This window comes from Vulpes lagopus, chromosome X (assembly GCF_018345385.1).
Source record: "Vulpes lagopus strain Blue_001 chromosome X, ASM1834538v1, whole genome shotgun sequence".
Taxonomy (NCBI): domain Eukaryota; kingdom Metazoa; phylum Chordata; class Mammalia; order Carnivora; family Canidae; genus Vulpes; species Vulpes lagopus.
The window spans coordinates 50,377,340-50,393,856 of NC_054848.1; the positions used below are offsets into that span (position 1 = coordinate 50,377,340).

Genomic DNA, 16,517 nt, shown 5'->3' on the forward strand with positions numbered 1-16,517 from the left:
TCACACTGAAGAAAAACACAATTCCTTGGGTACGTGCCTGCCCAGGAATACCTAAATATGATGTGGTGACTGAGGTTCCAGAAGGCTGTGCATGATTTTTCAAAGACATATAATTAATGATTTATAGAGGTGGGTCTATAACTCACAGACTAAAACCTACAGTCCAAGACACAATGACTCTGACTCAAAATTCCGTTGTTCTTTCTATTCCAGTACTGAGTAAATAAATGAATGTGTCTATAGTGTGGGACTCCAGCACTGACTAACAGCTCTCCTCACCCAACTCTCTTCTTCCTCTTCCCCCTTAATAGGTTTAGCCAAGTCAAAAAACATCCAAAATGAGAGAATTGTGTGTCTTTTGGTTGGACAACAGACTTAGAAGAAAGTTCCCTGTGTGCTGTTGCTGTACAGTGGGCCCTTCCCAGCATGCTTCGTGCTTGTGAGCTTGTGAGGTGAAGAGTAATTTGGAGGATCCTAATGTTTTTACTCTAATTCAGGTCTTTTGCATAGATGGCATGATTTTCAGGTCCTCCTGGGTCCTAATGCTCTCTTTCATGGACATACTATATGGTTCAAAGCAACCACTATCAATTAGTACTTTAGGTAAAAACATTGTCTCCAGAAGGCCTCTGTTAAAAATCCAGTAGATTACTGATAGGTGAGGGGAAGAAAAGAGTGGGCAGATGAATTTATTCAATCTCTGTGGAGTTAGTAGAAAGAAGGGAGTCCCTCCCTAGGAAAATGCCCACAGGGCAATCCTGGCTCCACCCCAAGCTTTAGTCAGAAACCAAATATAAAAAGGAACTGAATCTTTCTAGAAGCCATATCTGGGGAAACCGGTCTTAAGGACTAAACCAATAAATTATTCTGGTAGAAGGAAGTTTCTGCAGAGTAGTGTGACTGCAATTGAATCTCTATCCCAATCTGTCCCCACAGTCTCTGGACCCTGTGACCACAAGGAAGCCCACAGTGAGGGAGAGCAGGGATAGAGAGGTTTATAAAGAAGCCACCAGGGAATATTTAAGTTGGAGAGGCCACTAAGATCATCTAGTCCAGTTTCTGTTGATTAAATGGAAAACCAAAGCTAAGGGAGGAAACAGAGCTAACGTATCTAGGACTGGAGCACAAGACTCCTGGCTCCCTGCACATAGTCTTTTCTCTTAAACTTGAATTTGTAAGACTGTATGTAGCTTGGATAGATTATTCACCAGGGCTTGAGCACTGCCCAGGGTCTTACTTATGCTATGTAGAATAAGGACTGGAACTTGAAAACTACAATCTTTGAAAGCAATCACAAGTATATCCTAAAAGCACTGAAAAATTGCCACTCCTTTCTGCCATGTCATCAGGATTCATGATGTAGAACACTGCATAATGGTAATCCAATGTCTCCCAGGCTGCAAATGGGAACTTCCCAAGGATTGCAAACACATGGTGCTAGGAAGTCACTCACTTTCTTCTCACACTTTTAATGAAGTCTCAAAGTTACAATTGCATTTAAGGGTCTGGCATCATATTTTCCTTTCAAGGTCAACTACTTTCTTCTCTCCTTGTAGCCAGTATGGGAGGGTGGAAAATGCTTAAATTTGGAGTAAAAAAGACTTGAGTGCAAATTCTGTTTTCTCCATTTTTTTTCTTAGTTTTGTGTTTATAGGCAAGTCATTTTACTTCTGTGAGCCTCAGTTTCTTCATCCTCTCATAGGGATGGGAATATGCCAGAGAGTTGATGATTAAATGAGATAACACATGTAAAGCATGTAATCTTATTAATAGATGTGACTTTCCTCCTTTCTTTCTTTTTGTAAGCTGCTGGATGCCAAAATATGATCTGTGGTCAGAGCTGTGCCAGTAGAGCCAGCTTTGTAGCCATGTGATCTATAAAATTTCCCAGGTCTCCATGCTTAGGAAGACCCCACACAGGATGTCTGAGTGGCTAGCAGTTGAGCATCTGCCTTCGGCCCACAGCGTGATCCTGGAGTCCCAGGATCGAGTCTCACGTCAGGCTTCCTGCGTGGAGACTGCTACTCTCTCTGCCTATGTCTCTGCCTCTCTCTCTGTGTCTCTCATGAATAAATAAATAAAATATTAAAAAAAGACCCCACACAAGGAGGGGTTAAAGTTCTGCTGTCACCATTCTTAAATTCTATATTTTTTAATAGGAGGCCCCTCACTTTCATTTTTCACTAGGCCTTGCAAATTATGTAGCTGTCCCAGGTGAGAAGATGTGTCAAGGGGGAAGTACAAAGGATATTTCAGGACCGGGGGTATACTGACAGTGAGAGAATCCATGCTTTGGAGTTGATAGAAGTGTATTTAAATTTCAACTATGCCACTAATTCACTTTTTGATATCAGCCTTTTTCTTTCATCTCTCAGAGGATCTGTTTCTCAATTTTGACAATGTGGCATTTCATTTGATAATGTCTCAACAGCGACATCTCAGGATTCCATCATTAACATCAGAGACATCTCCCTGGCCCATAGGTAGAACCTGAGACAGTGAGAGGTTTTCTATTTCAACTCTTTGCAGCTTGGAGAACCAGAAGGTTAGCTACAAGTTGGCAGGGTTGGAGGGAACATGACCGTGAGGACTGTTGCTGCAGTAGTGGACCCTTTCACAACACTGTTTTGTCATTTTGTACCCAGATTTCCGTTGGCTAACCTCAGTCTTATCTTCCTCATTTCTGTTTCCTCTTGAAGACACTAAAAGCCCTTCAAAACACACAGCCTTCCTGTTCCAGGCAAAAAGCCCAGTCACCTCTGGCCTCTGCAGTTTGGCTTATCACCATGGAACCTTTGCCTCCTCTGAGACCAAGGCATCACTCCAGTAACAGGTATACTATCCATTTGTCCTCTCTATTTGGATTTACAAACTTGGACAGTGTCTCTGGCTACCAAAGGTGGCTTAGACCTGCCTACCCCATTCTTCTTGTACTTTCCTCAGGGATCCTGGGTCAAGGGTGGGTGGGAAGAAGGTTCCCATTGGTTTTTTATCTCAATATTTCTAATAGTAAGCAAGGAGGATGACATGTCTTCCTCAAACAGGCTATTTAGGAGATAGTCACATGGAAGTGGCATGTGCTCTGGACTCAGGGGTCAGGAAGTTTGAGTAGCAGTCCTGATTTTGCCATTTACCCACTATGTATCTTTGAGCAAGTCGTCTTTCCATACTAAGTCTCACTTTTTGGCCTCTTCTGCAAAGAAGAGGAGGGGAAATATTAGATGGATAGCACATAGAGACTCTTTTAGTTTTTATATCCCTTATTTTGATAGTTGTCACACACACCCCCTGTTGAGACAGGACATAAGAGTGATGCTGAGTAAATATCTCTGGGTGGGGATGAATGCAGGCATGAACCATGCCTACAAACAATTCCAGACTTCCTCCTGTATGTATGAGGAGGCCCAACTGGATCAGATGCAGGGCAAGTCCTGCCGCTTGCTGTGCTAACCCTGCCAGGATAGATCAGGGGACAAATAATGTTTTGTGTAGTATGACAGACCAAGAGAAGAGCTTTCAGAATTCCTTAATATCTCTCTGTAGATATTTACATCTTCTTCCTATGGGGTCTGACCAGTCTTTTTCAGCTGAACCTATTTTTCTTATATACACTCTTTAAAGACACATGGACTAGAACATCAAGAGTGGAAATAAAACCTATCTGGTTTCAGCTCAGCACTAACTTCCTTCTATTAATATTGAGGTGACACGGTCTATAAGGCTCTTCAACTTTGAGTGTATTAAGAAGGAATCTTAAGATACTTCATATTTTTCTCTCTTTTTAATTAAGTTAGAAAGGGCTTTCAGGAGGCTGCGGACATCTCCAGTTTATCCAGGTCTTCTCACTGGAGCTGGTAGCCAATGAAGATGATGAAATAAAAGGCATCAGTCCAGTTCTCTCTGTCTTGCCTTCCTGAACTCAAACTCTATTAATCAGCTTTCTTGGCTGGCCTCCACCCATAGCTCCAGGGACTGAGCCATATGGGAAGCTCTGGAGAGCTCACTGAACACTTGCCTAACAATTCTGCCAGGTAAGTCTTTTTTGTCCCCATTTCCAGAGAAGACAACTGAAGCTCAAAGAAAGGCTTACCCAAAGCTACGATTGGGTAGTTGGTACTCAAGGCATCATTAGAATCCAAGTTTGTCTGATTTTTCCCACTATACCATATATGGTGACTAAGATTGTTGCTTTGGCCAAAAGAACCACACTTATAGTTGACTTGAGGTGGACTGAATAGGTAAGGGAAATGAGGGGATGGGAAAAACTGTTTACAACCTTATAGTCAAAGTCACTCCTACATATCAAATTGGAGAAGCATGTCACTCCCTCATCAGCTAAAAGAGTTAAGTTTTTTAAATTCTTTTTTTCCTAAAAGACAAGTCTCTCTGCCTTGTCTTAGCTGAGACAGGGCATTCTGGCCTCATGGGGTGGTTTTCTATTCCTGACAATCTTATAATGTTTGACACTTGTCATGCCAGAATTTAATATAGGTCACCTACTTTGTCACAGATCAGTTGCCACAGTAGGGAGGGTGAAGCATTTGCACAGATAACCTGGAATTTTTATCAGCAGGATATAGGTGTTACCAAGGGAACTCCTCTAGAAATTCAAGATGTAACCATGCTGCTGGCAGCTTCCTTATTTCCCTAATGGCTGTAGGTGGAAAGATCCCAGTGCCTCACTGTCAAGTCTACCATTTGTCTTTTTCCATCCTTATAGATGTGTCTCCCTTTTATCAGAGAGATATATAGGATAGAGAGGTAAAAGAACCAATGAGGAAAGCTGAAAGGCACAATGGGATGATATAGACCACAGCCCAAACTGTGAACAACTTGTATAACTGTTAGCAACTCTCTTCCTCAATATGAACCTTCATTTTCTCATTTATGATATGAGTGGGTAAGAATAGATGATAGTCATTTTATAGCTGTCATTCTTTAGTCCTTATAGTACAAGGGAGACCAAGTTAGGCAGGGCTGAGGCCATGAAGTATTACTGTTTCATCAGTTCTGACTCTGTTAAATCAATTGTCAATGGCCCTTGCTTTCCTTTTTGTAGCACAACTTAAATTTTTTGAACATTTGTTATGTGTCAAATACTGAACTAAAGGCTTTACATATATTACCTCATGCTATTTTCACAATAACTTATTAGGTAGGTACTCATACCCATTTTGTGGATGTGGAAAACTGGAGCTCAGAGACATGAAATAATTTACTGAGGTTTCCTAGCTACTTAATGGTAGAATCAAAGTCAAGTCCATGTTTAACCTCAAAGTCTATGTTTATAGCCACAAGACTGTGGGAGGGTTGGGAAGGGGGGCCATGGACACTGACTCTGGGGCCTGGTGCTTTCCTGAGGTCAGAGAGGCAGGACAATGACCAAATTCTCTCCCTACTGCATATAGGAACACACTGAAGCTTGGAACCCCAAGAAATGCCACAGCTATCAGGCCTGAGGACCCCTGTCTGGGCACTGGGGCCTCATCTACAGTCCCAACTGGGCCTTCTCTTAGGATTCATCTTCTGGTTGGGAGCCTTATGCTTATTTTGCTCACTTCCCTATTATATTTAGGCTAGTCCCTTGCCTCTGCAGTTTCTCTGGGGCTCAAGGTGTGACTCCTTTTTCTTTCTTTCCCTCCAGGGCCACATCTCCCAGGAAGATCTTGCATTCCTACTGAAACCCCTGGCCTCGCCTCCTGCAGTGCCACACTCCGTGTATTTGACAAGCTGAGTTAGACACTCCATGTGGAAGAGTGTCAGTTTGTCAAATACCCTAAGTGCGGCACATGCCTAACAGCTCCAGGCCAGAAGAGTTGGGATACAACAAATAAACTGCCAGCTGGATAAAAGATCACTCGCCAAACATGAACTAAGCTCTCATAAGTTATTTTCAGTGACTTTGAGGAAACTGAAGTACCCTGATGTTGCCAGGGGAAAAATAAAGCAACTCTTGAAGCTATAGCCCTGGACTGTTTCTACATTGTCAGAGCCTGAGGGGGATATAATGGTCTTGAAAAGGTATATAGGACCCAGGGATGGAAATACTCTTTGATATATATTTTCTTTATTCACATTCCTTTTACAGAGTCTCCCAATAAGAACACCAAAATTTTTACACAAGCTTCATGACAGAGCTTAGAAACCCACTTTCCTGAAACTCAGCCTGGGCTTTTTTTTTTTAATTTTAAAAAATTATTTATGAGAGAGAGAGAGAGAGAGAGAGAGAGAGAGAGAGAGAGAGAGAGATGCAGAGACACAGGCAGAGGGAGAAGCAGGCTCCATGCAGGGAGCCCGACGTGGGACTCAATCCCGGGACTCCAGGATCATGCCCGGGCTGAACACAGGCGCTAAACCACTGAGCCACCCAGGGATCCCCCTCAGCCTGGGCTTCTAAACACATTTTGAACTTATCTATCTTTTACCTTGTCCTCATGTCTTTTTTTCCTTCTGGTAATACTTTCTCCATTGTTTTCTGCCTATTCAATTATTTCTCATTATTCTGGCCTAGCCGAAGTCCAGCCTCCCCAAGGACCTTTATTAACCTATATTTTAACCTATATTTTCTTCTTTTTCATTCAAACACTCCTTGCCTTGGTCCTTTTCTTTTCTTTTCTTTTCTTTTCTTTTCTTTTCTTTTCTTTTCTTTTTCTTTTTTTCTTTTTTATTGGAGTTCAATTTGCCAACATATAACATAACACCCAGTGCTCATCCCATCAAGTGCCCCCCTCAGTGCCCATTACCCAGTCACCCCAACCCCCTTTCCACCACACCTTGTTCTTTTTCCAGAGTTAGGTGTCTCTCATGTTCTGTCACCCTCACTGATATTTCCCACTCATTTTCTCTCCTTTCCCCTTTATTCCATTTCACTATTTTTTATATTCCCAAATAAATGAGAGACCATATAATGTTTGTCCTTCACTGATTGACTTGCTTCACTCAGCACAATACTTACCAGTTCCATCCATGTTGAAGCAAATGGTGGGTATTTGTCATTTCTAATAGCTGAGTAATATTCCATTGTATACATATACCACATCTTCCTTATCCATTCATCTTTTGATGGACACCGAGGCTCCTTCAACAGTTTGGCTATTGTGGACATTGCTGCTATAAACATTGGGGTGCAGGTGTCCTGGTGTTTCACTGCGTCTGTATCTTTGGGTAAATCCCCAGAAGTCCAATTGCTGGGTTGTAGGGCAGTTCTATTTTTAACTCTTTGAGGAACCTTCTCCTATTGCCCAATATCACCTCTTGAAATGTTAGCAGACTTTTCCAGGGGTTATTTTTGAAGTCCCCACTAAATTGTGAAGACAACACTATGTTTCCTTGATTGCTATCTTCCCTTTCAATCTCCACTCCAGCATGTAGCTCAATATTCTGGGTACAGAAAATAATAAATGTTTACTGATTGATTGACTTCATACTAGATCATTATTCTTGGTTTTGGGTCAAAATGCTGTCCAGGAATTTTGTGAAGAAAATTAAACTGTAGTCATCATAATTCTGTAGGATATGTGAGGTAAGAATCAAGATTGAGGGGTTTCCTCCTGAGAAATAGGGTCAAGGGCTGGAGAAGAAGGGCAAAAAAAAAAGTAGACACAGAGGGAAAATATGTTTTGGAATTATTTGATAACTCAAAGTAATACAGGTGCTTTATTGCAGGATTTTCAGAGCTTTTAATATTCTATGTTGTATTAGAAATATCCAATAGAGATCTGTAGAAGGTAGCATTTCTCATGCCTATCTCATCATGGAATTTTTTTTCCCTATAGGCCATCTCTTTTTTATGGTCTTAATGTTTATTTTATTAGGTTTCATTTCAGTGCAAAGCAACTATGTTGAATATTTAAAAAATTAACAATTACAAACATCTTGGAAAGGATTCTTCTTCCCCTATATCCTAGATTAAATTGTATCTTCCAAAAGAAAATACCTTATAGTTGTAGAACTCAGAACTTAAGAAAGTGACCTTATTTGGGAATGGGGTGCTAAGATGTAATTAGTAAAGATGAGATGATGACAGTGTGGGGTGGCCTCCTAATTCAATTGACTAGTGTGTTTGTAATAAGACACTCAGATGGAGACATGGAAGGCTTCGTGAGAGGGTGGAGGCAGAGACGGTGGTTCTGCAGCTGCAACCAAGGAACCTCAAATTTTGTCCTCAAATTTCTCACAGTTATGGAGAAGCAAGGATTCCTCTGCAGGTTCCAGACAGAACGTGGCAAGGCCCTAGAAATGTTGGAAATGTGTATGAACAGGAGAAATTCATTTCTATTGTTTTAAGCCACCTAATTTGTGGTGCTTTGTATGGCAGCCCTAGAAAAATAATATACCCAAAAATCAATAAATAGATTCAGTAAAAGTCACTAATAAGTGGAATGTGGCTGAACAATGAAATTATTTCTCAATTATAAAATTGTTAGATATGAAGTTTGATTTTACCCACTGTACTATGTCTGCTGAAAGAGGAAATCTCCTACATTGCTGGTGAGAATATAAATTGTTAAACAAATTTTGGAACATCAATTTTAAATTCTATCAAATATATATATATATATATATATATATATATATATATATATATAATTTGCATCAGCATTACAAATTTTTGAAATCAGTTCTAATGAAAATTATCTAGCTAATACACTCCAAGATAAATATACAGGTGCATCTAGTTAAGACATGTTACATAACAAATAATTGAAAGCAACATGAATATTTCTCTGTGGAAAAGTGGTGAAATCTCTTGGCCAATACTTGGGAAACTGCCACAGAGGGACATCATATCTTCTCTTTCTTTTGAGGATCTCCTATTGCAGCTTTCACTCACTAGCCATCTGCTGTTTTCCTCTCATGTTTGTTTAGCCAACACTGTAGCTTTTGGCTAGTCCTATACCTAGGACTCTCTTCCTGGCTTGTCTTATATGGAAAAGAGTATTCGTTTTTGGTCAAAGATGATACCCAGAAGTTTTCTGCTGCAATGAATATGCTCCTAGGAATTCACAGACCTGTTTTCTGGTCTCTGTTCTACCACTGACTTGATGTGTGTGATGTTTTACTGTTACTGCTCCTCTCTAGGCTTTATTTCCTCAAGTGTAATATGGAAGGATTAAAATCAATAATCTCTAAGCCTTTGGAGACAAGAGAATCCATGGAGGTCCATAGGTTCTATGGGGTTGTCAAGGGAATATCCCTGGGATTGGGGCTCCTTTTACCAGTGGACATGTAATTAGGATTCTCTTTCTAACCCCAGTCATTTCTTTCTTTAAGGGTAGTGGGAAGAGATAATTTTTTTTCCCTGAGGGTGTGGGGTCTGGACACAGCTGTTTCATGAAGGAAGCTGAAGTTTCCACTCGGTGGGTCCCTGTTTCAGAGGCTTGTAAGCATGATGGGTGGGGAAAAACAAGTTGCTCCTTTCACCAACAATGTGAATCTGGCATATGGGCATGAGGAAAACATTGAGGTTTAGACCATGGACTTGGCAGGTTGGTGGTGTTGAATTAGAGGATTCCTTCTTGTTCATTTATTTGTACTGTTTTGATTTCTGTAATCATACCAAAGGAGAGAAGTTCCTGGTGAAACTGAGCTGAAATTGGGACCGCACTGGAACCCAAACAGCTTCCGTGAAGAGCAAAGAGGTTGATTTGACATGAATTATATGAGGGAAAGGAAGTAGTCATGAGCCACCCTAAATAAGGTTTTTATAGAAGAGACTGAAATAAAGCTGTATGCATGCATGCACACACACAAGTGGACACACACACACACACACCCCTACACTCCTATTTCCCATTTACGCTTGAGGAAAAAGACTTCCTTGCTTTGACCTCCTACTCAAAATTGTAATAAGAGGCCAGGGCATAGAGATAAATTATGATGAATACAACTACTGCAAAGATTTTACAATTCTAGGAGGTAGAAATTTTGAGGGTGATATATTCATACTTTGGAAGGAAAGGGAGCCCTTTATCTCTGCATCCACAGTCTCCTGAAACATAAGAATGGTTCCTTCATTTTCAGCTTCATAACTGATTTAAGAGAGTCATCCAGGTGTAGTTGGCTGGGTAACAAGGGAGGGAATGGAAGGCAGCTGGGTACTAATTTGCCAAACATTCATTATGTCCCAGATGAGCCCATCTCTGAAGTAACTTAAAGTGGCATGGGTGGGAAAGAAAAAGACCAAGAATGAAAAGTTTTTATTTATAATTCCAAACATCTCAACTAGTCTCACTTTAATCACTTAGTAGGTACTTGAGAGAAGACCAATACAATCAAGAATGATATGATTAGATATTTATTGAGCACTAAAAGAATATCAGAGCACTAGACTAACAGTTCAGGAGCAAAACTGAACCCTGGCCTGTTACATAAAAATCTTAAAAGCTGTCTGGCCTTGAAAAAAGGGAAGTGATGTTGGACACAACTAGTCCCTTGAGCTGGCAAAGTTGTTTCCTTATGGTCTTCTGGTGGCAAGAGGCCAAAGTTGAATGACATCTGGAGGCATGGTGACTATGTCTTAGTGCTATGGGAACTTCCTCCTGGTGTTTAAAGAGAAGCAGCAGAAGAAGAGATAGCAGAAGGGCCTAAGGCCTGACCCAGAAGGCTTGTTTAAAAGTGCATATGGTAACTTTTTAAGCAAAGCCAGTCACTCTTAGAAACCTCAGTGTTGGCAGGGAAGACATGATAGGTTATCCAGGGAGAGATGCAGCAGGGAAGGCAGCTATGCAGAAGACAGGGACTGAATAGGCAATTGTGACTTTTGTTTCTCTTGCATCCTTGTTAGACAACCCATTACAGGGATGGTTTTGTACTGAGCTGGATACCAAAAATTTGTGAGTTAACTTCCATATTTGTAAATGGCATATCAGATAAAGGGCTAGTATGCAAGATCTATAAAGAACGTATTAAACTCAACAGCAAAGAAACAAACAATCCAATCATGAAATGGGAAAAGACATGAACAGAAATTTCACCCAAGAAGACATAGACATGGCCAACAAGCACATGAGAAAATGCTCCGCATCACTTGCCATCAGGGAAATACAAATCAAAACTATAATGAAATACCACCTCACACCAGTGAGAATGAGGAAAATTAACAAGTCAGGAAACAAATGTTGGAGAGGATGTGGAGAAAGGGGAACCCTCTTGCACTGTTGGTGGGAATGTGAACTGGGGCAGCCACTCTGGAAAACTGTGTGGAGGTTCCTTAGAGAGTTAAAAATAGAACTACCCTATGACCCAGCAATTGCACTGCTGGGGATTTACCCCAAAGATACAGATGCAGTGAAGCAACAGGACACCTGCACCCCAATGTTTATAGCAGCAATGTCTACAATAGCCAAACTGTGGAAGGAGCCCCAGTATCCACCAAAAGATGAATCGATAAAGAAGATGTGGTATATATATATATATATAATGGAATATTACTCAGCCATTAGAAATGATGAATACCCACCATTTGCTTCGACGTGGATGGAACTGAAGGGTACTATGGTGAGTGAAGTAAATTAATCAGAGAAGGACAATCATTATATGGTTTCACTCATACAAGGAATATAAAACATAGTGAAAGGGATTACAAGGGGAAAGGAGAGACAATGAGTGGGAAAAATCAGAGAGGGTGACAAAACATGAGAGACTCCTAACATGGGAAACAAAAAAGGGGTAGTGGAAGGAGAGGTGGGCAGGAGGAATGAGGTGACTGGGTGACAGGCACTGAGTGAGGCACTTGATGGGATGAGGCCTGGGTGTTATGTTATATGTTGGCAAATTGAACTCCAATAAAAAATATACAAAAAGACTTCCATAATCATATTGTCATTGTTGGCTTGCATGTCTGTCTCCATGCACACCTACCCTCAATCCCAAACTAGGCTGGGAGCCCTTTGAAATTATGCCTTACTATATTGTCAGAATGAATTAATAAGCAAAAGCCACTCAATAGTACTCATCACTCACCTTGTTGAGATGTCTTCCGGCAGACCATGACATAAGCCATGATGAAGACCACAATACAGCATAGAGAAATGATGAGAACAATAGAAAACACAGGCAGGCCCTTTCCTAGGAGGTAAAACAAGACCAAGAGGTATATGGTTGAATATTACTCAGCAATTAGAAACGACAAATACCCACCATTTGCTTCAACGTGGATGGAACTGGAGGGTATTATGCTGAGTGAAATAAGTCAATCGGAGAAGGACAAACAGTGTATGTTCTCATTCATTTGGGGAATATGAGTAATAGTGAAAGGGAATATAAAGGAAGGGAAAAGAAATGTTGGGAAATATCAGGAAGGGAGACAGAACATAAAGACTCCTAACTCGGGGAAACGAACTAGGGGTGGTGGAAGGGGAGGAGGGCGGGTGTTGGAGGGGAATGGGTGACGGGCACTGAGGTGGACACTTGACGGGATGAGCACTGGGTGTTTTTCTGTATGTTGGTAAATTAAACACCAATAAAAGTTAATTAAAAAAAAAAAAAAAGAAAATGAATTCAGAAACAGAGATTCCAAGGACCAGCCCAGACCAGCCCATAACTCTTTCTTTTCTACTTTTAACTTTCTCATACCTTTATTAGCTAACCAGAGAGACAAACAAGACCCTAAACCTATGAGAAAGACTTCCAGAGGCTACAGACTCCATGTATAAACATATTCTTCCAAACCCTCTAATTGATGGCTAATTGGCCTGGGCATTTGAACTAGTCCTCCATGCTTTCCTTGGGGCCATGAATAGAGCTTTTCACCTACTCTTAAGAGAAAGTAGTCCCTTGACTTCCCGCTTCACAAAAATTCTACCTTATTGATATTCTGGTCAATTGCTTCTAGGAAAAACATTTATTTCCCCTTGGGGAAGCATCTTACACTGGTGTTGAGAATGGAAACTGGTGCAACCACTCTGAAAAACATGGAGGTTCCTCAAAGGTTAAAGATAAAATACCCTTGACCCAGCAATTGCACTTCTAGGTATTTATCCAAAGGATACAAACATAGTGATTCAAAGGGGCACATTCTCCCTAATGTTTATAGTAGCAATGTCCACAATAGCCAAAATGTGGAAATATCTCAGATGTTCATTGACAGATGAATGGATATACATATACATATATATATATATATATATATATATATATAATATCTCATAATATTACTCAGTCATCCAAAAGAATGAAATATTACCATCTGCAATGACATGGATGGAACTAGAAGGTATTATGCTAGGCGAAATAAGTCAGAGAAAGAAATACCATATGATTTCACTCATGTGGAATTTAAGAAACAAAAAAGATGAGCATAGGGGAAGGGAAGGAAAAATAAGATAAAAACAGAGAGGGAGGCAAACCATAAGAGACTCTTTTTTTTTGCTTATTTTCTTTTTACATTTGTTTTATTTCTTAAATTCTACATATGAGTAAAGTCATATGGTATTTGTTTTTCTTTGACTGACTTATTTCATTTAGCATGATACCTTCTAGATCCATCCATGATTTTGCAAACCACAAAGTATTATTCTTTTTTATGATTAAGTAATATTCCAGATTTCTAAGACAAAATATTTTCGGGTCTGGTGAAAATAAAGCCAGTTGCAACAACAAATCCTAAGGACAGTGAAATTCCTTTCCCTATCTCTATCCCCTGGTCTCACCCCCTAAATTCAGGATACTGTAGCTACAAGTATATTAGACATTATATAATCTTTTCTCTTCATTTAAGATTTTATTTCTTTATTTGAGAAAGAGCATGAGTGACGGCAGGGGAGAGGGAGAAGCAGACTCCCTGCTAAGAAGGGTGCCTGATGTGGGGTTTGATCCCAGGACCCTGGGATCATGACCTGAGCTCAAGGCAGATGCCAAACTGACTGAACCTCCCAGATTCCCTGTGACATTATGTAATCTTTGTACATGGATCCAAGTAGTAAAAACAAACAAATGAAAAAACAAATGAACAAACAAACAAAAAACACTGATGGGGGATATAGGGCACACAGCCAAGATTCTGAGAATTTTTATTCCCCCAGGTTATTTTCTCATTTTATCAAACCAACTCTCCAAAAATTATCTTCTAATCTCCCTTGTCTCATTGGATGCTGCCCTGCAAGAGGTATGGAATTATAGAAGATGGCAATATAAAGGTATCCCACAAAACAAATTTGGGCTATGCCTAAAGATAGACAAAAAGCTGTGCAATCAGAAGGGGAGAAGTACATGGACATTAAGAAATCCACCATTATTGATACACAATCAGAGGATGAAACCATTAGTGCTAGTCATCATTATTTAGCATCAAAAAATTAAAACAGATACTGACTGTAAACATAGAGTCTCAGAGACCCCCTGCTATATCAGGCATCAACACTTTTGTTGCAGGACCATGTGTGGTCTGGAGAGTTCTAAGAAATAAGGCAGAGCAGATCAGGTGATAGTAGGTTGCTCAGTGATTAATGAAAGCATATAATTATCAACTACCATAAAAGTTTTTCATTATTTTAACAATCAGTGTTGCCCTAGATTGTGCATACAAGCTGACTATAAGTTCCAGATAAGACACAAAAAAAGCTTTTCTTTGAGGTTTGGATCTTAGAGATCATGACTTAGGAATCCTTGAAACCTTGGAGAAATAAAAAATCAGCTGCAAGGTGCTTGGTGAACCCTGGTTAAGAGCTTACATAATAATGAGGCCCTGAAATTACCCTTACGTGGTCCAATGCCCATCTTCCCAGGAGAGTTGGCTGAGGTCATGGTCCCATTCCTATTATTGTTCAGAGTGTTTGGGAGGTGAGGTGTATTACTGTGGCAATAGAGAACCAGCTAAGAACACATCTAACACTTAAATCCACTCTGGCTTTGCTCATTAATTAATTTGTATCTCTCCCTCTCAATCCCATGCACTGTGCTCATCTCCAGGGCTTTTGACAATTGTGTCAAAAAGCCACAGAATAGTGTTTATTGTGCAAAGTTTCAATTGCAAAGTTCGGAGCCAAGAGGGAAGGATAGAAATCCTGGCTTTCCCTTACCTGGCTCTGCACTGGCCTCCCCAAGGTAGACATCCACTTCAGTGGTCCACTTCCAAATCAATTTCACTGTAGATGTTTCTATGAAAACAAAGTATTAGGATCTGAGTCCTCTGTTCTAGCCAAGAACTATAAGGTATAAGGTGACTGCAAAGTTTGAGTACTTTCATTGGGCATCTATGCTGAGCTTTCCAGAAATCCTGGCCATCTATTTACCATTAGTACTATGAGATGAGGTATCTTGGTTTCTTACTGTTAGTGGTGGGAAGAGGCCATGGAGGAGGCAGTGCAACATATCCAAAGTCCCACAGCAAATCAGATTAAGAGCTAAATAGAAGTCAGAATTTTCTCTTTTCCAACATGAGTATTCTAACTTTCTTACTTTTGGTTCAGAAATTTTCACAAAGAAAAGTATACATATTTATTATTTCATTTTTCACAACTTTTTAATCATTGCTACCTTTCTTTTATTTCCATTCTGTTATTGCCGTGTTTTCTCCGAGGAACTCAGTGACCTCTTACTACCTATATAATGGCATAGAGTCTCCTCCTTTGCCTTCCATGGCATCATTTCAGGACTCTATTGCATCCACAGAGCCACAATAAAACTCACCTTCCAAGGGAGATTGCATGGTTGTTGGTGCTTCAGTCTTAGTCTTGAGTGGCTTTGAGGAGTCTGCAAGGAAAAGCGAGGTTAGTCAAGGGCTGTGGCAGCCTTGAGTGAACAGTTGAATGCTCTACAGAAGTTAGCAAGTAAGAAAGCCAACTAAAAATAAGTAAGTTAATGCCAGTCAAGTCCACACCTGGACCTCTCTCAACACTTTTCTCATGATGCCGAAAAGTTAGGCATCCTTCACATCACTATAAAGTAGGATTCTTAAACCAGAGTTCATAGACTCCCAAGGAATGTGTAACTAGAGTCCAGAGGGTCTTTCAATATGGATTAGAAAGACATATTTTGTTTTTACTAACTTTTGAAATTTAGCTATTAATTTTCTTGAGAGAGACTTAGAAAATACTACAAAGATGGTGGCTGTGGGTAATGTCAATGGAAATGGTAGAGTTATGACCTCTGGATATTTGTTTCCTCACAAAAGCAATACAATAACTGGCAAAATTTTTCAAATCAACTTTTTCCCCCAAATTAAAACAATAGCCAAGGGTTTGCATCAATTCATGGAACATTTTTAGAAGAAAAATACCTTAATGTTAATAATGGCAATTTTGTGCCATTTTAAGTTTCCCTAACCCCATTACTCCTCCCCAGGCCAATAGTAGCCTTGAATGAGTAGAGCAGTTTAATTCCCAAACAACTCTCATTATTTGACCTGTGCAGTGATTTTCTGACTCAAAAGACTTGTCTTTACTGGTTACTCGGTGCTAAGACTCTCCCTTGGGGAGAGATATATGTGTCACACAGCTGTCTGAGACAATGGATAACAGTTGAGGGAAACAAGAGACTGATCAAAAAACTTAAAAAGAAAAACTGAAGAATGAAAT

At 40.1% G+C, this 16,517-nt stretch overlaps 1 protein-coding gene and 1 long non-coding RNA gene across 5 annotated transcripts in view; one reads left to right on the plus strand and one right to left on the minus strand.

Annotated features, from left to right (window-relative positions):
- The first annotated feature begins 2,693 nt into the window (after nucleotides 1-2,693).
- LOC121483111 lies at nucleotides 2,694-5,964 on the plus strand. The gene is made up of 3 exons (XR_005985694.1): nucleotides 2,694-2,833; nucleotides 3,791-4,031; nucleotides 5,645-5,964. It is a non-coding gene; the product is annotated as an uncharacterized LOC121483111 (long non-coding RNA).
- A 1,168-nt stretch (nucleotides 5,965-7,132) lies between these two features.
- Nucleotides 7,133-16,517, minus strand: part of VSIG4 (V-set and immunoglobulin domain containing 4) — a 43,496-nt gene continuing 34,111 nt past the window's right edge. For 2 of the 4 annotated variants that reach the window (XM_041740299.1, XM_041740296.1), the window contains 4 exons: nucleotides 15,631-15,693; nucleotides 15,021-15,098; nucleotides 11,965-12,069; nucleotides 7,614-8,232 (listed from right to left, as the gene is read on the minus strand). In XM_041740299.1, coding sequence (XP_041596233.1) covers nucleotides 8,180-8,232; nucleotides 11,965-12,069; nucleotides 15,021-15,098; nucleotides 15,631-15,693 — 299 coding nt within the window. In that variant the 3' untranslated portion in view covers nucleotides 7,614-8,179. Of the gene's footprint in view, nucleotides 7,571-7,613; nucleotides 8,233-10,297; nucleotides 10,542-11,964; nucleotides 12,070-15,020; nucleotides 15,099-15,630; nucleotides 15,694-16,517 lie in introns of those variants that run through there. The other 2 variants (XM_041740297.1, XM_041740298.1) reach the window with 2 other exon arrangements.